Source organism: Pygocentrus nattereri, chromosome 21, assembly GCF_015220715.1.
Source record: "Pygocentrus nattereri isolate fPygNat1 chromosome 21, fPygNat1.pri, whole genome shotgun sequence".
Taxonomy (NCBI): Eukaryota; Metazoa; Chordata; class Actinopteri; order Characiformes; family Serrasalmidae; genus Pygocentrus; species Pygocentrus nattereri.
The window spans coordinates 9,818,898-9,843,149 of NC_051231.1; the positions used below are offsets into that span (position 1 = coordinate 9,818,898).

Genomic DNA, 24,252 nt, shown 5'->3' on the forward strand with positions numbered 1-24,252 from the left:
CTGGTTCACTGTTTTTGTAATGTCATAAAAACCAAAGCATTTACATATATCCATCTATTCGGCCTATAGCGGAATGAAATAGGTTGTTTTTGATACTGCAACTTTAAGCAAATGAGTTCTGACTGGCTTCCCTGTATCGCGCTTCATGAAAAACATCAATTCAAAATGAGTTATCTGTGCATCTTTTTTATTCTGGTGAGAAAATTAAATGTTTAGATATGGCATTGTGTTTATACATTTTTGACTGCTACAGTTTTCTAGTATTTTTTTCCTGAGGCCCACTGAAACATTTGTGTACTTTTGTGTTTTAATTTGATGTATTTCATACCAACCTGTTCTGTTTTAAGGAATAAAGAGGTTTTATATATTTGATACATACAACCTTTTATTCTTTAAAACAGAATAGGTTGGTTTTGTTACTGTGACTTTGCAAATGAGATTTGACTTGCAAATGAGCTTTGTTCTGATTGGCTGCCCTGAATTGCCTCAATCTGGGCTAAAACACTTCCTTTAACTTCAGTGTAAATGAGTGGGGCAAAACTCATGTATATGAAATAGGCCGATATATGTAAATTTTCTATATTCATTTTTGTCATAAATGCACAATGCAATTTGTGTTTTCATGTATCATAAACAATATATTCAAAATATAGAGTCAGAACTATGATGTATTTAATTTCTGTGACGAGTTTTAATTACAGATTTGAGTTAATTACCAAATTAATCAGCGCGTCACAATAAATACGTCCCAGTACATCTATATTTGTTAAATTTGACCATATCCTGATGAATATAAATAAGATATATTTAAACTTAAATTTGATTATTTTCCAGCCACTCCAAAAACCCAAAGTGAAAATGAGAGAAGAAAATGACAAGAAGGTGATGACAAGTGTTAAAATTCATTATGGTATAGAAAACGACCTCAGGGAAAAAATAAAATACAGAAAAATGTATGATACAGCCTTTAAAAAGGTTCGACATGCTCACATATTTCCAAAATGGTTTCATCCATTCTAAGGTTCTTGAGGGACCCAAAAGTAGTTCTTCTATAGAATCACCAGGGGTGGACATTACCTAAGTAAATGTAATTCATATCTGTACTTAAGTAATTTTTTCGTTGATCTGTAATTTACTGAATTATTTCCATTTTGGGTGATTTTTTACTTTTAATCCACTACATTTCAAAGACAAATATCTTACTTTTTCCTCCATTACATTTTGTGAAATCCTTTTGGTTTATGTGTGCATAAAAACATAACATGTAAAAACGAAAAAAGCGCAAAGCAAGAACACCAATCAGGGCACAGCGGTCACTTTGTTTTGAGCTTGTTTTGACCTGTTGGTCATCCCGACCCAGTGCAGGACACAGTTCAATGTCAGCGCAGCAGTGTAAAATTTTGGGAGAGTCTTTTCAACATAAATGATGAACTAACCTAACTTTGTTTAAATGGAGCACAATATAGAAATATGTTCACATATGCAGTCGTGACCAGCATGTTTTTTTTCTGAATTTATACAAACATCATTTCATTTTATAGTAAATTTGTTATTGCTAGTTTATGTTTATGAACAAAAACCTACAGATACAATACAGTAAAGGAAAACTCATTTGTGAATCTGTGATTAAAATAAGTTTTTATTAAATTTGTAACTAAGTTGCAAATAAATCTTAAACTGAAACTTAGCTTGTTTGCAAAAAGTTTCATAACCACTTGGTTCTACCTGATGGAAACTGTTTGCCTTCAGTGTTTTGTGCTTTTGATAATGTCAGACTAATAAATGATATTCTATTAAAAGATTGGTGTTACAAGAGTGACACTGGAATATTTTCACCTAAAATGAGTTGAAAAAACAAGAGTTTTGTTACAAAAATGATAACAGGACATTAAAGTCATAATTAATATTTTAGTACTTTTACTTTCGATACTTAAGTACATTGAAGGCAAATACTTTTGCACTTTACTACTACTTGCTACTCAAGTGAAGGTCTAAAGGGAGGAACTTATACTTTTACTGGAGATATATTTTACCTTGGGTATCTCTGCTTAAAATCAAGTACATGATTTGTGTACTTCGTCCACCACTGGGCATCACTCTGAGGACTCTATCTAGCACCATTTTTAAGTGTAAAACTGGACATTAAGGGCTCAGGAAAAGGCAAAAATGCCATGTAGAAAGTGCTTATAACCAAAGTGAGATCACATAATATAAAAGAAACCTGGACTTCAGCAGCATGACAGAAAGTAATATGATGACTTTCCTCATCAATGTTCAAGCCACATGAACTGTCCCTTAACTGTTTAGTGAGATAGAGGGTCTTGAGCAAAGGTTCTATCATTGGCAAGCATGTGTATTCATTCTGGTGGATTGCCTAGCAACACAGTTTCGTTTGAGATTTTATTTTTTCTTCTTCATTTGTTGTCCACTGGAGGTCAGTAGAGTTACTGGAGTGACTGTCAAAAAGGGTTATTTTACTTACATTTTTATCAAATTTTTATTTTTACAATTTTTTCATGTAAATTCTCAGATTCTTTAGTTTTCAGATTCATACTATTTTTAGCTTTGAAGCTTCACTCGTCCTTTTTGCACTCAAGACTTCTAGTTTGGTTTATTTCAGGGCAACATTTTTTTAGGATGATTTCCCTGAGGCCCACTTATAACACTTGTGTGGTTTTTTGTACCAAAATCAATCCTATCTAATTTTAATATGGCCATTTTTCAGCCTGTTGTTTTTGTTACTGTGACTTTATGACTGATATATGTAAGTAATCTCTGTTCTAATTGGCTGCCCTGTAGTGTGCATCAGTCCAGGCTGAAGGACTCCTTATAAATATGAATGTCTGTTTTTATGACACCAACAAAACAATACAATCAAAATGCATTTTTTTCCATATATGGAAAGATATGGACTCTATAGACTGGGCAGAGGACTGCATTGTTTAAAATGTGTCATTTTTTCATACTACATCTAACTCTCATTTTAAAAAGTGAGGAAAGTTGGGTTTTCCATTATATGGGCCCTTTGAAGTTAATACAATTTCAAGGGGAAAAGGTCTGATTTTATTTCTTTTACTTTTTCTGCAACTTCAGAAACTAAAATAACTTCGGGTGCACCATATTCATGAACCTGAGGTGTCCACATTAATATTGTAGAATATGCCTTTTGTCACTTGAAGCAGTCTGATTTAGCTTTCTTTGAGTGTCCCTTTTTCCTCTTTCTGAAAATGCTGTAGACGAGTCTTCTAATCTTTGGGATTCTTTCAACTGAGTTCTTCTGAGGATTTGTAGAACAGTTACTGTGCTTAAAACTCCTGAACAGAATGTCTTCTTTGCAACTGCCAAATCGCAGTTGCTGCTGTTAGCTCTCTTGCTGATAGTTACGTCAAGAGAAAGCTCTCAAGTATTTCTGCCTCTGCTAGACCCTGGAATTTTATTGTTTTCCAAGTACACTAGTTAAAGTCTGGAATAATAAATAGTTGCATACTGAGATTTTGAAGCATTCAATCAATAGCAGGCAGATAAGCCAGCAAATCTAATAAATTATTCTAATTAAAATCAGAAGCTACTATTCTTGGTATACTATAATGAACCATAAACACCCTTCCTATATTTCATTTCCAGTCAAATTGGCCATTAAAGAGTAACTAAACCCCACTATTTTCAGCTAGCTCCACCTCTGGCTCAAATTTGAAAAATGCTCAAAAATGGAAGGGGGCTGTTGGATGAGGCACTGCAGTGACTTTTTGGTTTGGAGGTGGAGTTGTGAGGGAAACCGGGTGGACTGGGTTTGTGTGTTTTTATAACTACAGTTAGCTACCAGAAAATGTGGACAGTGACAGAATCAAACAGTACTTTTGCAGCTGAGAGTCTTATGAGGCTGACTATTCAACCAGGGAAGGTGTTTCTGATCTGGCAGTGACTGACTGACTCAAACTGCCAAAAAGTCTCCCCTCAAATTCAAGTTATCCTTCGGGTGCCCATTGACCGAACAGAAATCACTGGAAAGCAACACTGGAACTACAGAAAGTGAAAAAGAAAGTTCAGGAAAGGCTGCACAGATGAAAGGTTGACGCAGTGAATAACAATGGCCATTTAATGTTAACCTCTCCTGAACCGTTTTGCTTTCTGTAGTTCCAGTGTTGCTTGCTGTTGATTTCTGTTCAGTGAGTGCAGTGCACGAGGGTTTGAGTTGTGAAGGAAAACGTGAATCAGATGCGACACTGGCAGCTTTATGGAGACTCCTTCAGGTTACCTAATCATATGTTGGACATTATCAATAAATGTGCTAATCAAAAGATCTTTATTTCAAACTGGGTTATTTACAGTTGGTACAGACTGCTGGGGGTATTTAGCTCTGTGCATGAATGTGGTTATCTCCTTGCTCTAGGCTCCTGTGTAGCGTGTTGCATCAGGTGGGTGGTAACGTTGGTTGAAAGATTTGCATATTGTAGCATGTCATCATACTCTGGTACTAAGACATGTCATCCATGCCTATAGCAGAGTTGAACCAGAGGGGCGCTGCAGAGGTGGAACTGAAAACGATAAAAAAAATTGTACAGTTTGGAAAGATGTGGGCACATTTCAAGCAAGGCTGGTATATTTTATTATTACAGAGCACTGCATTTCAGCTGTTACTAAAAAAGGTCTTAGGATGTAGTTATTCTTTAAGTACTGATCATTTTTCTGTATCAAAAATAATGCAGAAAACATGCACAAGCACACAAGCCTGCACTAATTAAATTATTGCATATTGTGGAAGCCAGATAATATGAAATTAAGTTAAATGAGGAAAATATACAGTTATTATTAGAATCAAGATCAGACTGATCCACTTTGTTTTTTTTATTTTTATTTCAAGATGGCAGTGCTGTTTCTTGCCATGCTTTGTTAAACATTGTTTTAGATTCTCGGTATTATACTTTAAACGGTTAAAAGCTATTACTATTCAGTGTTTATTGATTTGTGTGTGATAACCAATGTGGGAAGCATATTTTTGCTGTGTAAACAAAAAAACAAACAATAAACAAGTATTTCATTTTTTGTGATTTGTAATTTTCTGCATAATTTGAGCTCAGCAGCCGACCTTTACATTTCTACCCTCTCCGTGACAATATCAGCATTCTGGATCATAGATGTTAGAGCTTTTCTGTGCAAGAGCATCAGCTGCAAACCACTATTGTATAAACTCATTCTGTATAGCATCTAAAATCTGACAAAAAATAGGTCATTTGGGTGTTTTGCATATTTTTTTTTATCAAGCAGTGTCTCAAAAAGTGTTGCAAATAGTTGCCCAAGGCCCAGCAACTATACTGAATGAGGAACTTTGTAATTTTCTCTCTGACTCCCCTGGTCTTATATAATCAGGTTCAGTTCTACTCATCATAGATCAATATCAAAGTCCCTGGGACTGAATCTGTGACACTCACCTTGGGCCTATCATTACCCGACAGACTTTATCCATTAACTGTGACAGCTGATAGCTTCTGCACTGAGGCAGGACTCAACACAGCATGCTGCTTCCTCCCACACTGAGCACGAAGCATTGGCCGTGGCGGAGTGGCCTTATCATACGGCCTCATTACAAAAAGCCTGCAGTTTCAGGGTTTGGTCTGAGACTGGGTCGGTGCCCAAGTAATTTCTGAGAAGGAGGTGATTTTTGGACAGAAGTTCTGGTTTCTTATTCAATAGGTTCAGAAAGGGGACAGTTCAGTGCATCCCTTCCATGATGGTCTCCACTATATCAAAGAATGAGATGGAGGGCAGGGAGAAAAGGACACAAGGCAGACCCCATAAATCTTTTATTAGCATTTGATTTATTTTTCAACATCTGATTTCATTATTTTGAATGGAATAATTAATTGGATTTGTGGTTTGCATGCAGTTATTCTCCAGTTGGCCTAGATTTAGCTCTCGTGTTTGGAGTGGGTGGCGAGCTTGCATTTTGAGCAGAGTTTGTCGGTAAACCATAGCAAGCTGAGAGATTAAAGCTGATTTCCATTTCCTTAGTATTTGCTTGACAGAGATGCTAAATACAAAGCGTTTCATTGTGAACACCATCTTATGTTCCCCTAGATATTCAAACATATTTAGCCTATTCAGTCTTTTTTTCTGTCTTTTTTCCGTCATGCTTTTGAATATGCTTTGCAACAGCAATAGAAACAGTGATGTCTCAACAAAAAAGACCTTTTACATCTTAAAAGAAGTTCCAGAATTTGGTGTGCTTAGAAATCTCAACCTTGCCTTCATTTATCCTTTCATTTTCAGCCTGATGTGACATGCAATTTTCCTTAAATCCTTGATGTATAATGCAGATTGTACTTACTCTCAGTGTTTAGTTGGAATTGTCAAAGGTGAGCTATCCGGATTTTCCGACACATTTTGTAGATTCTAGAGCAGAGGTTCCAATTACATGTTGGTGTTGAACAAAACGTAATATGTCGCTATCAATGGAGGCATGAATCCATGCAAACACTGCCATGGTGACAGCATTACAAAATGAGAGCTTTAGCAGTGTGAGTTGTGTATTAAGGGTTGAACAAAGGTAGGAGGATGCTCTGTTCTGTTTTACTTCCACAGTGAGATGCCTGTGGCCCCTGACTCCCAAAACATATCAACATCCAGTTTATTCCGCAACTGCGGTTGACAACAAAGGTTTGGAAAATTGAACTCTTAGCAGAATGTTCTACTTACTGCTGTCATATGCTGCCTTTGCCACTGCCATACTTTTCTTTCTCTGCTTCACTGAAAACATGCCATCCTCTGTCATAATATAAACACAGCATAAGAGTGTCAGAAAGTGAATAATCAACGTTAATTGAGTAAATGCATCATTGGGAGCTAATCAGTGCCAGCTCAATGGCATCCTACTATGAGGATGCCTCAAATCGCCTATGGCAGTTCCAGCAAAAATGAAACATTTAATTTGTTCAGCGTTAACTGTGGAAAGCTAAAAACGAAATTTTCTGTTAATTATCAGTTTTACCCTGGATCCTCTGCTGAAGCTGATATTGAGTTTCACTGGGTCTTAATGAAATCACTTTGAGAAATATCTGTGATCAAAATTAGCTCAGTGTGTTGTGTGTAGATGATTGTTCAAAAAAAATAAAGAATGAAGACCTACAGAAACACATAAATAGGAATGAAGTATTTAAAAATCTGTTGTGTCTAGCATGAGGGGATTCAGCATTCAGTATAAAATGAAAAAAAAAAAAACATACAAACATATATTTATACACCACTTAACAAAGCTTTGCAGTATTGCAAGTAGAATCATACATAATGCTTGTAATTCCTGCCTTCTGTTTTATTGTTATGGCTAAAACAGAGCTAATCTTTATTATTGACATACTGAGGTTGTTTAATCTAAGCTTAATCTTTACCTTGATCAAAGCCTTGCATGTCATGATTTCTCAGATGAATCACATGACCTCTGTGGTCAGTTTATGCCCTCTGTCTTGCACTAACTGCAGAAACATGACTCGATTATCAGTGGGATTGTAGAGTGAAGTTCTTTGCCAGGTGTAGGTGGCTGGTAGATTTTTTTTTATTTGTTGGGGGTGTAGTTCAGGCTGTGGTTAGATCACTTCAGCAAGACTGAGATGTCGTGAAGTGAATCAGACGCAGCTTAGAGATGAATCATGATAAGAATTTGGCCTACTGTGCCCCCTTGTACACAGTCATGATCTTCAGTCAGTAGCAGAAGTGGAAGTTTCTAACTGCTAGTGGCTGTGAATAATCATGGGGGGGGGACTTAACGATGCGATAGAGCAAGTTATTAGGTTTTCACAGTCGTGAGAAAGTCCAACAAGTCTGCCTTCTACACAGCTTCAGTATTTTTCAGTGAATATAAAACTAGCTGAGAAGATGAGTTGTCAACATAGCTGAGATACATCAAAGATTTGGGGTACAGTGGGTTTCAGCTGGGTACAGTGGTTATCAGCCGTGCTCGGTATTCAGTTTTAACTTGGAATGATGCAACTGTCTTTCTTTCTCAGATTACTGTGCCATCACACCAATATTGCATCATAAGGCAATTTTAATGCATACAGTGGAATACTGACGCTTTAATCTAAAGATGGGAATAAAACGCCAATTAGGCATTATCAAAAACTGCCTTTGATCCAGGCAAAAGCTTTTTGTCAGCTTTCACCCCAAATCAATATTCCTTGTTGTAGTTTTTACACCCTTATTAATTAAAATTTGTTTTAATTAATGTTTGAGCTATGCATTTCAAAGGATGGATTATTAATAGAATTCCAAATTTATCCATACACTTCTTTAAATTTGTGGTTACTTTTGATTAATTAAACTGACAAGCACATCAGCTTTACTTGAGTGAACTGAGTGAGAGTTAGTGCAATGTAGCATCTTAAGGAACTATGATCTGTGCTTACAGTCTTTGTTCCATAGCAGTACAATACAGATGAAGGAGGCAAGTAAATGGGTTTATATATGTCAAAAGCTTTTAACATTCAATGAAGGCAACTTCAACATGGTTTTTGAAGGCTGAATTGCATGAGCTGTGGCACTAAAGAGAAACTGCTTGTTTATTTGTGATCCTTTGACAAAAGAAATCCTATATCTGTGTTTGTTGTTATTTTTGGTTAAAGAATATCTTTTTAGTGCAATAAGAATGGTCATTGAGTGCTACAGTAGTTGTACCTGTTCAAAGCCATTAAATTAGTGTGTTCATACAGATTTGTATGGTTTTGTGTATTTTTGTGTACCTGAGTTGAATTCCCAAAAAAAGTATTACAAATGGCTGATAATCTTTTAATTACTTTATTTGTATGTTACTCTGTAAAGCTACATACCGTGTCCTGGTACAAGGGAAAACCCAATCGTTCTTTTTAGCAATTTATTTCAAATAGCCAATCTCAGTAAACATAATTTAACAAAACATAAAGGCTTGTCATGACGGTCATCTGATTTGAACAAAATATAGGCAGTTCTGCTGACTAAAATCAGCTGATGCTGATGCTGTTTGAAAAAGTAAAAAAAACAGCTGCCAGGAAATAAAATCTTTATGGATAAATGGTAATGACTATAGAGCTGTTTCTATAAGCCTGTTTAGGTAAGGTTGAGGATGTTTACCCATCAGTTTTGTATTAGTGTGATTTAGAGGCTTTGCAATATTGTTTGCTGAGTTTACGGTGCATGCACTGCTTATAGTCCCAATGAAAAGTCACCCAGTCAGCTGTTGCAGATAGCACAGATTATGTGCAAGGGCAGGCATGAACCATCTATAAAGACCAAATTTATGATTTTATTGCATCTCACCTAGTTAATATTGCTTACTCAAGACATAAGTTATATAATTCTTATTATGTCAGTAAGTGCAATGTGATTACAAGAATGTAAACTGTACTTTGTTACAGGAAAAATTCATCACATTACTTTAACATTATTTTGTACCACGTTGCCCCCAACACTGGCGAGGAATAGGGGAAGTTTAGTGCTTCTAGTTTTCTAAAACTTCCCCCACTTTTTATACTTGTGAACATGTTACATTCTTTATGGGATCAGACGGCTAATGGTTCCTTTTCACCAGAGTATAGATTCTGTAATGCCTTATACATCTTGATATTTCCTCTGTAGTGCCCTAGTACATGCAGTGCTGTGTTGTAGCAAGAGCTGTGTGGATTTGTATGGAGTACTGCGATCATCCCATAACTGCTACTGTATTAAACCAGGCAGTCCAGAGAGTCTTGCTGTGATTAATAATACTGTCTCCCGGGCAGGTGGATTTTCAATAACGGAATAGATGTAGTTCCATGGAATTCCGAGTAGCTTCTGTGTGAGTGTGTGTGTGTGAGAGAGAGAGAGAGAGAGCAGGAGAGAGCAAGAAAGAAAATGTAGAGAGGGTGACATAGAGAACGAGAGGGTGGGAGCAAGCGAAAGAGTGAGGGAGTGCAGCAGTACCAGCCTCTAAGCGAGGGAGGTTTATAAATATTGATTAGCATTCCTGCACTGATCGAAAGAAATGACAAGGAGCACTCAGATGCTAAGCTGTCCTTAAGCAAGAGAGCGCTGCTTTTGTTCCCGGAGCTCTCTCTCTCCTTTCTTCTCGGTCCCTCACTCTTGCCTGCCTGACTGATATCACCTCGTCTTAAGAGCGCCTCAACTTTCAGCGCTGAGGATGGAGACTTTAACGCACAGAAAAAGCTTAGTATGAGAGCGAGTACTCTTCTTAATTTCTTCTCCTGCCTCGCTTTTGCGGAGTGGTGGACCGCTCCTGAGAGTGCCATGTGACTTGTTCCAGAGCTCTCCTCACTTCCCTCCCCCCTCCTCTGGCTTTCTTTCTTTTTTTCCCTTCCTTTTCCTCCAACAATGAGCTGCTGAGGAGAGGAGGAGGCGGTGAGAGGAGGATATGTTTTCCGTTTCGCTCAAGTGCCGGCTGGGGGTCATCAGACGCAGGATCAAGGGTATTGTGCAATGCGCCACTTTGACATGGGCTTTTGCATTGGGGGGGTCTAAGTGTGCACCATGGAGGGTGGCAGGATGAGTGGGACTGACTTTTGAAAAGCTGCATTGAGGTGCTTGATAAAAGTATGTGTGTCGTACATGTGCATCTCTGTTGTTCTGATCAGTGCTGGGTGTTTCAGGTGTTTTGTTGTCTAAGAAATGGTGATGTGTTTTTTTCGGGTAATCAAGAAGTTCTGAATCTCATATATGTTAACACAGTCTGCTCTGTGGTGGTTCATGGTGGCTTTTGGGGCAGTAAGTACTTGAGATGTGTCTTTGGGTACTTTTTGCTTTTCTGCATCCTGCATCTCAGCTGTGTACTTGTAAATAAACCTCTAAACTGAGCGCCTAAAAGAATTCATTAAGAGTATTTCAACTGTTAAAGCGATCACATGCTTGCGTAATTGTTTTTTTAAGTAGCAGGTGACTCTACCTAAGAGGCCTCTTACTTTTGTCAAACTGCAGATTGTAGTAGCAAGTTGTTTGCATGACATCTTCTACATATAACATATTGTAATGATCAATTACTGTTTTTAGCTGAATTTAACAGTGAGAAACTGTTGACATTTGGCTTGTGCAACAGTTATGGCACATAACTATTATTTAATAAACGGCCCATAATTATATGTTTCATTTCCAGCACGTTAAACGTTAAACAGAGTGTTAAAAAGATCACCTTACTTTCTTGAGACCAACAGAACTCTGACAATCCAATAACAGAGTTTAGCATTAGAATTAAACAATATGATTGACCATATACGAAAAATATTAATAGATTCTTACAACTACTTGTCTGTTATCTAACTCAGAAGTTAGCCAAGAGAGCTAGTTTTGTTGTTAAGTCCCTGTTTTGTTGATGTAGAACAGTGGTCAGCCCTGCTCCTGAAGTTACAAACTTTAGCTCCAACTCTAATTGACCCCACCTGATCCATCAAGTTATTGTCTTCAGAAGTCTTTGATTAGTTGAACAAAGTGTGTTAGATTTGAATTTGAGCTGAAACCTGCAGGAAGGTAGATCTTCAAGTGGTTGGTTGGTGAACACTGTTGTACAAGACAGCTGAGCCATAACTAAGTTTGAAATGTAATATAAAAACTATTTTATCTACTCAACATCTAAATCAATAAAGCAGACAAAGCAAGTGAGAGACACACTCATTGGAAGAGGGAGTTTCAAACTGTAGTTACAGTCAACACAGCCATGCTTTTCCTGCAGGAATTTAGTTTGATTTTAGTTTGTTTATCAGTTCCACATTTATCAAGTCCACATACCTTTTAAGTTAGAGGTATTTACATTGGCATGTATTCAAATTCTTTAACATTCCTTTGGAAAATATTTTGGAGATCGCTATGAAGCTCTCAGAAGGTGAAAAGTGAACACAAGCAACTTAGATTTAGCCTTTCTATAAATGTATATATTTTATAAATTTTATATTATGGGTAAACAATCTTGAGAAAAAAAATTAAATATAAAGTTAAATGTAAGTTAAATGTATAGCTATTATTACTTATTATTTAGAGTCATTGAAAGTTGATGATCAGCATGTAGACAAGTGTAAAAACTGACTCATGACAATGAATTCTAAAATTTAATGAGAGCAGTCAAGCTTTATTTAAAAGTAGAAAAGTAGCAGTTAAATGGAATAAGTGACAGTTGAACAAGATGTGCATCAACAGGCATCATTAGTGTAGTGAGCAGTTTCTTGTGTGCCGTTTCTTGACTTTAAGCTTGCCTAGCCTTCCTTCCTTGATTTGCATAAGACATTTCGGCATAGCTTTACCCTAGAGATATGTTTCTCTCCTGCTGTTTATTTTTGGATAAGTGTTAACTGAAAACTTTCTCAAATTAAAATGTTGAAGAGCTTTGCCACAGACACAATACAATTTCAGGTCTCACTGATTTCTTGGTATCCATCCAAAAGCGAATGGGATTGTCTGCCAAAATTTCTTACTGTAAGTGTCAGGTGATGATATGATTAATGGCAGTAGGTGCCATGCAATATTGGGAGGCGGAAGTCAAAGGATTGAAGTATAAAACCAATCTACCGTTTCATACACCTAGGTGAAGCGGTGATTAATGGACTGATTGTAGAAGCTGGAAGCCTTGACTACGTGAAACACAGGCCTCATGTGCCATGATATAGTGGGAATGGGGCGCCAGTGGACCTCTTTTTTTAAAATAACAGTTTCGTTTCTGATTCCGCTCTTTGCTAGGGCTGGGTATTGGGTGCAGTTTTGCAATGCAATATGTACCACGATGCAAGCATCACAGTATTTGGTTGATATAGCACAGTGGGTAATGCTGCTAGCTTCCATGCAGTAGATTGAGCTTGGTTACCTGCCTGGATAAGCACACATTACACCAGTAAAAGTCCTTGGGCAAGACTCAACACTATATTTGTCTGCCTTTGTAACATGATTAAAATCAATTGTATGTTGCTTTAGACAAAAGCATCTGCTAAATGCATGAATGCAAATGTGATATGACTTTTTTGGTGTGGGGGGACTAATTACATTTAGTTACCATAATACCAGATCTTCAGGATGATGGCAAGATTACTTGTATTAATGGAGTAATATATAAAAATAAAAATATTTTACTTACAGATTTGTAGTGGTGGTGGTTTTGCTCATACACACCCTGTGTAAAAGTAGATTCTGAAATACTGATTCTTCTAGTACTGTATTAACAAGAGTATTCACAGTATATAGAAATATATATATGATATTCATTACATGCCATCAGGTGCTTACATACTTTATAGTCAAAATATTCAAGGGATTCTCTCTTCACTGGTCCAAGTCTAAACTAGTTCACACTGGTCTCTAAACACATGAGCAAAGAGCAATTTGAGGGGATTTATCAGCTGTGAGACAATTATTGGGCTTTTATTCAGAGAGGTGGGCTCTGTGCATTCGATGGTTGTGCTGAGATTGGACTGAGCACTCAAGGGATTTCAGACTGAAACTCCACTTCTCACTCAATTTACCACAGAAGCTGAGGAGCTACCAGAGGACTCTCAAGCATATACTTGCATATATTTTGGGTCCAGTGGCATTATATTTCAGTAAATCATTATTTGAGTGCATTGCAAAGAATTCTGAGTGTATTGCTAAGAAAACTCTTTACATGATCAGAGCCACCCTTTAATGTAATATAGTGCATCTGTGATTGCATTAGAAGTGGCATGTTTTCAAAGAGACCCAGATCAAAAAATATGTGATTGAAAGGAAAAATTTCAGCAGACGTGGGTGACGTAAGATGATGCATGATGAAATTGCTAATCGAGCCTGCAAATTTACCTTATTATGTTGTTTATCCTGAATGTTTAGCCAACAACCATAAGATAATAAATAAGAAAAGCAAGATGAAAGCCAGAGTGCTGTCTTGGACTGCCTGTGTTCAAGTTGCTTACGGAACGCACTAAGCATCTATCAGTGTTCGACCAAGATGGGGGGCAAATATGTTTATGCATTTAGGGTCCTGCCTCTTGAGAAAATGAGTACCACAAAACAATAGCTGATGAATATGAACAAAAGGCCCTTCCTTTCATCCATGTAATGAGGCTGTAGTCTTGAAAGATGGTACACTAGGTGATTTATGACTCTCTCACATACACTGTATCTGACAACCTGGGAGTGCTTCAGGGGCCTCTGGCTTCCTCTCTCACTTTTCATGTCGCAGAGCGTCAGCTGCTGCTCTGCCGCACTCCAGTTCTTGTTAATTGTGGATTTTCAAAAAGCAGGCAAGCTTTCATGCTGTTGTTTGAACAGATCTCTGTGTATTCATTAAGACAATGAGACAATGTTTTTATTTTTTTGCTTAGTTACAACCTTTTGAGAAACTTCTGAAAAAAGTTTTTTTTTTTTGCACTTTTTTGCAAACATTCTGCATAAAATGTTCAAGCAGCGTTGTTCATTATACGTCACAGGAACCTCAGAAATGAACATCTTCACAGTTGTATAGATTACTTTAATCCTGCCAGGCCAGCCATCCCAGTTGTAGGGTGAAGTTTTTAAAGCATTACTACTAATTTATACTTCACTCTGAGTATGACACACTGTTTACTTTGCATGTAATTAGAGAAATTGGACTAAAAAAGAAAAAAAAGCCCCAGTTTGTCAACATGGAGCATTTCCCTCCTTCATCAAAGTATCATATAAATATGTAGAAAAAAACAAGAGTTTGCCCAGGAAATGGAGCACTGTTTTCTCTATCATTATGTAAGTAGATTAGATTTCATTCGCCAAAGTTTTTATTGACGTACAAAGCTAAAGTTTAGACATACATGTTTAATCTTTTTTGCTCTAGTAGGATCTTCACGGACTAATATTTCCCACTGCACGGTGTTTAGGAATTGTTTGAGTGGCATTTCTCATTAACTAAGGTTGTGCTCAATCTGATGATATAGTTGATGTTACTGTCAAAACTGATTAAACCATCTGCAAAACACAAACGTATACAAAATCAGAAAGGCTTTAATGTAGCTCTGAAAATGGTTAAGACTGAAGATTGAAGGTGCTGTTGTCTGACTGAAATGCTACAGCAGATTGCATTGCAAAGCAGACCCTCTTACTTTCCCATGCTGAGAGACTATACCTTCATTGAATTGCAAATGAAAGGGCAGTAAATATGTATTTCCTTTTGGCTAGAAAAATGATATGTTTGCTCTTTTATTCATTTATCCGGGTGAGCATATTTAGTGGAGAAAAGTGTATTTGCTCTAGCAATTATTTTTAAATATTATTGTTATGTCTCTGTACATGAGATTCATGCCAACGGCAATGTTAACAAGGAATAAGGAGCTAACCACTTTACGATTTAAGACATTTCCATCCTGCACTTCTGCCTTCCATTTAGTGCTCAAACAGTATTAGGCCCTGTTTGTATAAAGGAGAATAACCCTGCCCTTTTGCTCTTTAACCCTGCTTAAACACCACTAGAGGATCATTTGCTTCTTTTGCAGCATGTTTTTCTGACTTGCAGACTTGGCAAATATTCATTGAATTTGAGCATTTGGCACAGATAAATATGGAATACACTGTAGTTTGCTGTTGATATACTCCAAAATCTTAATACAACATACTGCATAAGATTTGTATTACATTATTGTAGTGGGGAGCTGGAGCATGCCTGTTTAGCAAGTTTGTACTGGTATTGCTTGCACACACTATACACTTGTATGCAAAAAGTGCAATACACTTTTAAGTGAAAAAAGTTAACATTCTATACATAGTATACACATTTGTACATTTTAATGCACAGTTGCTGTGTATTTACTGAACATAATGTATTGGCCTGTGTAGAGGTTATAGGACATTTTATATTTTATGTTCAATTTTTTGTTAATCTCAGGAAAAAACAGAAATTGTGCAATAGAATTTGTAGAAAAAATTACATTTGTTCCCCTTGGAGAACATGTGGTGTTTACTTCTACTTAAAAAATCAACAAAACATGTCATTTATTAGAGGTATCCAAATGTTTGCATACAATTGCAGTTTTCAACAGGTCTGAAATATACTTGCAGAGAACATCCAAGGGTGGGGCTTGGGGGTGATATTCAAACATACTTGGAAATCCAAACTCATTTTAATATTATTGTTACTTATAAAGGTATAAATTAAAGACTTGTAAAATAAGACTTGTATAGCATGGAAAAAATAAATTTTGTAATGTATACTTTATGTGGAAATTGCTAAAATGGGACAAGATAAACTTGGGTGACTCACAAAATACTTCAAAGGCTGCCCAAGTGTAGTCTATAACTATGTGTATGAAGGCTTAAATGTTTATTCATGTGAAATTTCTACTCAGGCATTCTTGATAAAAATGATCTGCCTTCTCTATATGACATACACACACACACACACACACACACACAAACACACACACACACACACACACACACACACATACTGTTCAGTCAATTGTCCTTGTCCAAGAACAGTTTGAAAGCACTAGTTATGACTTTTCTCATAAACTGCCTTTATTGTTTATAGCCCCATCAAGCAGCTAATGTGCGACATCAATCTATATATAGGACAAGGCTCTGGTCGTAAGGGTTCATTGTTTTCAATCACATCACTGTGTGTAAAGTTTTCATCTAAGGTAGTTCTCTGTCGGTTTATGCTGTACAATAGCTGACAATGGAGTTGCAAGACATTGCTGGGCTACTATCTACCAAGTGTCTCTCATCTGCCAACTACCCACCTGCTCTTAAATCTATATGAGGGAACTGAAATGCTTCCAAGTTGACTGAAATATGTATGAAGGCCCTGAAGGCTGAAAGTGGCAATGGTTAAATCAGGAAGACTTAGCTTTACAGTGGTTCAAGCCCCAGTCAAGATAATCTAAGTATCAGATTCTTTTTTGGGGTTTTGAAGTTGGAGTAACTTTTTTATGCTTCTCTAGTAGAAGAAGCAACAACTTCTTGAATTTGTTCATTTGCTTGACAAGATCCAGCATGTTTGTCTTTTATCCAGGAATTAACAGGATCTTGGACTTTTCAAGTTTTTTCATAGTAGGTCTGTTTTTTTGACAAATATAAATTTAGTAGGTTGCGGATGATTAATTTTCTTAATTTCGTTTCAAAAACATCAAATGTATATAATAGTGGACTCTTCAAATTAACTGCGCAATTAACTGAACAATCATAATTCTGGTGCAGAAAAAGGGTTCCTCGAAGGATCATCTACAAAAAGTGTTTTTTAGTGAAGTGTAACACTTTATAAAATGCATAAAACCTCGGAGGAAGTAGAGGGTTATGCTCACAGGAGTGTGTGCTCACTTGCTTTTCCTAGAATTAGAATTCCTTTTAGAGTAGAACAGGGAATTGAGCTCTACTACTTACTATTTTACATCCAGCTCCCTCAGCCATTTTTCTGACACATCTTTTAGGGAAAAAGAAAAAACACATCACAAATAAATGAGAATAAACTGATATGGATTCCTATGGATTACTTAGCTTTGTATCATTTTAACATTAAAATTTCTATCTCATAAAATAATAGTTCCTAAAAGTTAACTTATCTTTGTAAATAATGCATCTGTTAGTGTTTGATTTTTTTATTTAAGCAAGTATCTTGAAAGTTTGCAATGTGTGTGAACAAGAAATTAAAACAAGATATGTGAAATTCTGAAATTAATTGGGTTCAGTGTATAGCAGTTGATCGCAACTGGTTACTTAAAGGCGCAGTCAGTATAGGGAATTTTGTTCTGATAAGGGAAAGTACAAAACTAATTAAGGAAGAAGTAGTACCTGCTTTTTTACACAGTCAGATGCCTGGAGAAGGGCCTGATGAAGGTGAATTACCAGTGATCTGAGGCCTTTAAAAGACATAAAATAGCCTTGCCTATCTGTGTAAACTATTTAAGGAAAACAAATGCTCATCCAAGTGACCCAACTATGGATAGTAGTGCAACAATAAATCTCCTAATACCAGCTGAGTTCATCTGTTGTCTCTTTGAGGAGACGTGCCAGTAGGCTGCACAAACTATGCTAAATACTCTGTCACTTGTGAGAACCTATAATTAAATGGATGTCACATAAATCTGATGACACATGTATTTACCCATGTTTTCCTTGGTTTCCTTAGTCATGACCTTGGATATCATTTGACCCTTTTTTTCGTACTGGGTATTAAATTGAAAATTTAATATTTTATTCAAATGAAAATGTAATACTACAAAGAAGCTCATCCTTTTTTATTGTGGTATACAACACAGGGTATGTTGTGCAGTATGAAAAAAATATTGTGGTAAACATAAAATATTAATAATAAATGACAATGCAAAATAAACATGAATATCTGCATACTTCTGCATTAATACTGTATCGTCTGTTAATGTATTATTACACACAATCACACATACACATATAAATAAGATATATTCAATACATTTAATGAATTTTCCTAACATATTTCCTAACTGTACAGTTGTGTTGTTTACAACAACATAATAAATTTCTCTTTACCTCCCACTGCTTCATCTGGCTGTCAGAAATGACTGTTCAATCCATCACACATCTGGATGCATTGATCTAATTTCTCTTTTGCCTTCTTTTGTCTCCATTAAATTCCCTCTTCTGAAGTGGCCCACTTGTCTTCTCTCCAGTGGGACCTGTAGTGTATCGAGTTAATCACACGCTGTGTCTGGCCGCTTCTGTGGCTCGGAATGCTAAAGAGAGGGTGACGTCGTGTCCCGCACCAGTACAAGCTCCTGTGTGAGTGTGTAGCATCTCAATGTGGAATACTTGCTACTTCCTCCACTACAGACGACCCTTCTGCATCTCCACAAAAGCGCTGAGGTGTGTCGTATCGATCTGCCTTTGTTTAGCCAACCACTTTAAAGACACTGAGGCGAATGAGTTTGGCCACCGGCTCAGCGTGTTTCTAGATCTAATTGAATGTGAGGAAATGGATGAGATTGGGGGACTGAAATGTCTCTCAGGGCCCATGAACTATACCTTTTGTGCAGGTTTTAGACAAAATTCGGATACTCTTTCCGATACATTACTCTGCCTGAGATACGTATCACATGTGTGATTACATATTCTGCTCAATTTACTAGTTGTGAATATGTGAGAAGGCACAGCACCAGACATGCTGTGATATATGCGCTCAGTCTGTGTTATTTTTTCACAAACTTTTCACAAACTTTCTTAGCTCAAAGTTTAAAAAGTTGAACGTTTTGGTGGGAAAGGACTTCATTTATTAACAATGCTACCTGTTCAGCACTAAACTTTCATTTTCTGTTTCGTCTCCAGCTTGCTAGGCTCCATTATTTCACTGCACCTTTTAAACCCTATGCATTTGCATAATGACCTGCATTTTTAGTAAACTGAACGTTAAGTTTAAGCACATTCTGGCTGCACCTGCACTCGTACATACATGTGATTCTCTGTCTCTTTAAGTTTTAAGTTATTCTTTGATATCAGAACATATTTTCTGGAGGACGCTTCACAATGTTCTTCCACAATTTCCCATGAGGCATCATAATCTTCATTTTCCTTTAACTAAAGTGCTTCTTTTTTTTTGAGAGACTTTATTAATGGCTGAGACTAACCATGGTCCACAACTGTCTTGAGTGAGAGAGCAAGGTGAGCTTTCCTACACAGATACAGGCTCAATGCCTTTGGTGGTTTTAGACATTTACTAGCTCCCCTCAGTCTCTCTAGTAAAGACTTTTTTTTCTAACATGTCTTATTATAAAGTGAGATTTAAATTTAGAAAACTTTTTTGTTTAACCAGGAACTGAAAATCTGCCATTATCTTGCAAAGTCAAGTTAAGCTGCTTAATCAGCTACAGGTATAAATATGCCAAGCAAATGACAGACTTATCCTTGTCAATGTCATCTCCACTTTACAGGGCTAAGACTCTGACCGTAAATAATTACTTTGACCACTGAATTAATGCCATTTCACACTGAGTTGACGCTTTTGTTACTTTTCAGTGCACAATATGCCTTTGACACCAGGAGATTCAGGGGTACAGGCTATATCAGATTGAGATGTGGCACTATCAGACAATGAATTTTAATTCCTCAATAGATGAATGTGCAGCGATCTGTTCAGAATTTTTTCACCTTTTCATCATTAAATCAATCCACTGGCTGCTTTGACATTAAGAAGTAGGGCTGCTTGTCATCTTTTTTCAAAGCACATTTTATTTTAACTGCTCTTCATCGCATCTTCACATGTTGGGCCCCGTACATAATTAGCTGCTGTGTGCTTTGTTATTCCAGCTGAGCCCTGTTCCCACCTCTCCCACCTCAGATATACATATCAAATGTCTGATGTGAAGTATTCATACTGTTGGGTAAGGTTAGCGGAGCTCTTCTTGAATGGCTGTTCTCCTTTTACCCAAAATTTTGTGCAGTCTGAGTGCCCTCTGCTGATTAAAGGCAGACATGCAATATTTATAGCTGTTTTATTTTCTCTCTTCAGCCTTTCACAATATATCATTTGAAGCTTCAAAAGTGTCATACAGGCATGGCTGGTTGGAAGAGCCCACTTTGTAGTGAACACTTAAAAGATATCTACTGAAAACTGATTTGGATGCTGTATGTGCTTTAGTGAAGACAGTGTGCTGTTGTGATAGAGACTGGTATTAATTGGGAATGCACCGATATGGGAATTGTGGGCCGATGATGATATCCAATATTTTTGTCTGACGCAGGGTTATTACAGTTTTGAAATGTATTAGTTTTTATTTAGTTTTTCATTTGTGTTTTTGATTTCAGTTTATTTTCAGTTACTTTTAAGGATGCTTTTATTTTCTGAAAAGTAATAGTTTTAGTTCAGTTTTTGTAACAAAAACAAGTATATCAAAAATAAAAAAGAATCAAATTCAGCATTGAAACAATAAAATAGCTAAAATAGTGAAGTAAGGATGCACTGAAAACACAGATGTGCAGATACATGAACAGTTATAAAATGTAGAAAATGGGACTCAATTCACCTGGATAGCATTATATGAAATGTAACACTTGTTGCTATTGGGTTACAAATACAGTAAACTGAATAAAATAAAATGAGTGTATTTTAGTTCAGCATAACAGCATCTACAGTACTATACATGTCATTAAGTATGGCTTTAAGTATTGATCTAAGCTAAACATCTGTCCGATGCCAATATATTTTTTAACAAATATCTACAGATACCAAAATGACACTAATATAATCATGCATCCATAATAATAATAATAATAATAATAATAATAATGTTTTATAATTTCGATTCTAATCTATTCTTATTCTTTACATGAACTTTATTTACATATTTGCCTCATCAGTACCCTGCATGATCAGTGTGAAGTTCTGAGAAAGGATCTCATATCCTTTATATTACTGGATGTACTGAACTAGTTAATTAACCGAACATCCTTGTTTTTAACATTGCTTTGAAACTGCATTGGTAACAAATGATCCCTGTGGAAATCATCTGTAATCTTATGTCATTCCATGACATGGCATTAATAGTTTAATTCTCAAAATAGCTAGATAACTGCCACTTGTTAAAAATCACAGGTGTTCACTCTGGTCTATTTGTGACAGATGCCAGGGTTTCTTTTGCCAGAACTTGGCAGGAGAGGTCTGCCTCTATCAGATCTGGCCTTGATCCTTGAGCATGTAAGTATAGCTGAATAAAGTTGAACAGAGCCTGGGCCCTCTCAACACATGAGCCGCATAGCAAGTCCCCATAGAGGGGAGTGATCAAGATGGGGGAGGAATGGGGGAGCACTCCAGCACGAAACAGATCAAAGTGGCTCCTCTGTCTGAGGAGCCATCTTGTTGACTAGTGTCAGCATAGGCACAGACTGCTAAATTTTTGATCCCATCAGGGGATACGCTTGACACAACTAGAGCAAACCCCAAGAACGGCAACACACCAATTTGGAACAGCACATGAAATGATACTCATTGCTCTGAGGAAGAACAGGAGAAGGCATGCCTTCTGGATATTTGTTTATTCCTGTCCTTTTTTTGTGTATTTTGTTCTTATCACCCAGTTTCATTGTCGTCAAGTCCCCGTCTTTCTTGTCATGATGCCAAATGCAAGGTCTGGCTGGGTGTGTGAAAGCAGCACATGCGTAGGCTGTTGTGTGTGGAACCACATTTTGGAGTTCCCTTCGCAGAGGGCCTCAACAGGTTTAGAAGAATATGCTATGTGGATGCCACCATTGAATAAATAGGGTATTTTGTGAAGGTCACCCCAGTAGGAACCTACTGAACACCATGTACTCTTGGCCACATACAAAACATGACAAAGCTGGAATTCACCTCTGCTTCAATTTTTAGAATTTTAAAACTGGACATAACATGCTTAGTACTTGGCTTTGGTATTTTGTATCCCATCTGAGAAACATATTATCAGTGGTGACAATGATGCTCTTTCTCCCACTATAGAAGGTTTTATTTAGGTTTTAGTGTCATTCCTTGCTGACCTTACCTGTCATCTAGTCAGCTCAGTGGACTTGCTTATTACTTGGGGAGCACAGAGCACCATACACGGATTAGAAACAGCTAATTCCACTAGGAACTACCACTTTTATAACAGCCGGCTATGACTGTGGGCTGTGGCTTTACTGAAGTTATACATGAGCTTATACTGCATTTTGTAATGAATCGTCAGCAGACTTAAAAGCAGCAAGTTAAAAAACTGATTTCTGGAGGAGGGGATTTTGTGCTCCAAAGCCTAACCAAGCCATCACTCCATGAGTTCACATGGTTCAGCGCAGTAGGTCAGAGCATTAGTTAGGTGAGCTAATGTTTCTCTGAAGTGTCCAAATGGCAGAGCCCCTCTGCTGTGTACTGCTTCTGGGTATATATGCACACACACAGAGGCGCCTGTGTTTTTTCACACAGATCCTCAAAAACCTGAATTTGTCCTCAATTTGAGAGCCACATTGCCTGTAGAGAGCCACATTTTTAGTGGACAAAAATGACCATAGCACATATTTTTGTAAGATGTCTTATGGTAAATTTGTCATGGTAGGCAGCTGTTAGGTTTTTGTATCCATTTTCTGTTCTTGTGATCAATTTGCATTTAAAAGTATTTAAAAGTATTTTAATGCAAAAACCTGACGTTGTAACTGTGGAATGCATTGCTGGTAACTGCCGCAGTTTGGAGTTGCAAAATCTGTCTTTTGGATTAAAAATTTTGCGTGATTCCTAATTGTCAGCATGGTCAAAGAGGATGTTCAGTTGAAAAAAATACCAAAATGCCAAGAGGCCAGGAGCCTTTATACTTGACCTGTCTACATTTCCAGGATGCAAAGAGTTACTGTTTGCACCAAAAATAACTACATAAATGCAATAATACTGTTCTTCTTGCAACAATCTTTTTTGGTGTTTTTTGTCATATTTTAATAAACCCCAGCTGTGTGAAGATTTTTTGTTAATAAGCAAGTTCAGTATAAGTTCTACAGATTAATGCTTATCCAGTGATTGCTCTAATTCAAGCACTAAAAAACAATAAAGTTGTAGAACAATATTCTTGTCTTATTTCGCCCCGGGCAAAAAAGCTTCAACTCATGTTTCTTAGGATTCACGTCTGGTCAAATTTTGAATTTACATCGTGAACAGCAAAAGAGTAGACTGCTTCTGTAATTTCTTTTCACCCAGTCTATACAGCATTAATGACCATGAAAAGTGGAAAAAATTCTTGTAGGCATATGTCTTTAAACAACCGATACACTCATTGATGTGAAGCACCAAAAACTATTTGCATGCCCACCCTTGTGGACAATCTTCAGCCTGCTAAACCTGAGTGAGTGAGTTACTTAATAGTTAGTGAATTATATACAATACAGGGCCATGAGGTGCTCTGCATTTTACAATTTATTCATAGTGCCCTAGAAATGGGTACTGAACTCAACTGTCAACTGGAAATTTCATTTTTGTGTATGTGAAATTATAGAAAATACTTAATAAATTCAGAATTCAGAAATTGAGAGACGGTTTTGCATCAGTAAGTGCAATAATAAATATTTTCTCTGAAATAGATTTAGTATGCCATGACAGTGTACCCTGTAAGCCAGGTAAAAAGTGTAAATAAATGCTAATTAAAAAGATAATTAATGTAATAATCTCTATATTTTGTGAACACTATAACATTTTCACAGTTTGTTTCAAAGAAAAATGTTTCTTTCTCAAAGCAAAGTTATGTTGGTAGGTTTGAGTATGTGTTCAGGACAGTTCTGCCACATGGACACAAATGTCCCATGATTAAAGAGGTATACTGACTCAACATTCAAAGTAACAGGCAAGGAACATATTTGTGT

General features: G+C 36.8%; 1 protein-coding gene across 4 annotated transcripts in view; it reads left to right on the top strand.

Moving 5' to 3' along the window:
• Nucleotides 1–24,252, top strand: part of grip2b (glutamate receptor interacting protein 2b) — a 200,801-nt gene that overhangs the window by 11,471 nt on the left and 165,078 nt on the right. For 2 of the 4 annotated variants that reach the window (XM_037532364.1, XM_037532365.1), the window contains exon 1: nt 10,153–10,427. The exons of the other annotated variants lie outside the window; for them this stretch is intronic. In XM_037532364.1, the coding sequence (XP_037388261.1) occupies nt 10,373–10,427 (55 nt within the window). In that variant the 5' untranslated portion in view covers nt 10,153–10,372. Of the gene's footprint in view, nt 1–10,152; nt 10,428–24,252 lie in introns of those variants that run through there. 4 annotated transcript variants of the gene reach the window in all.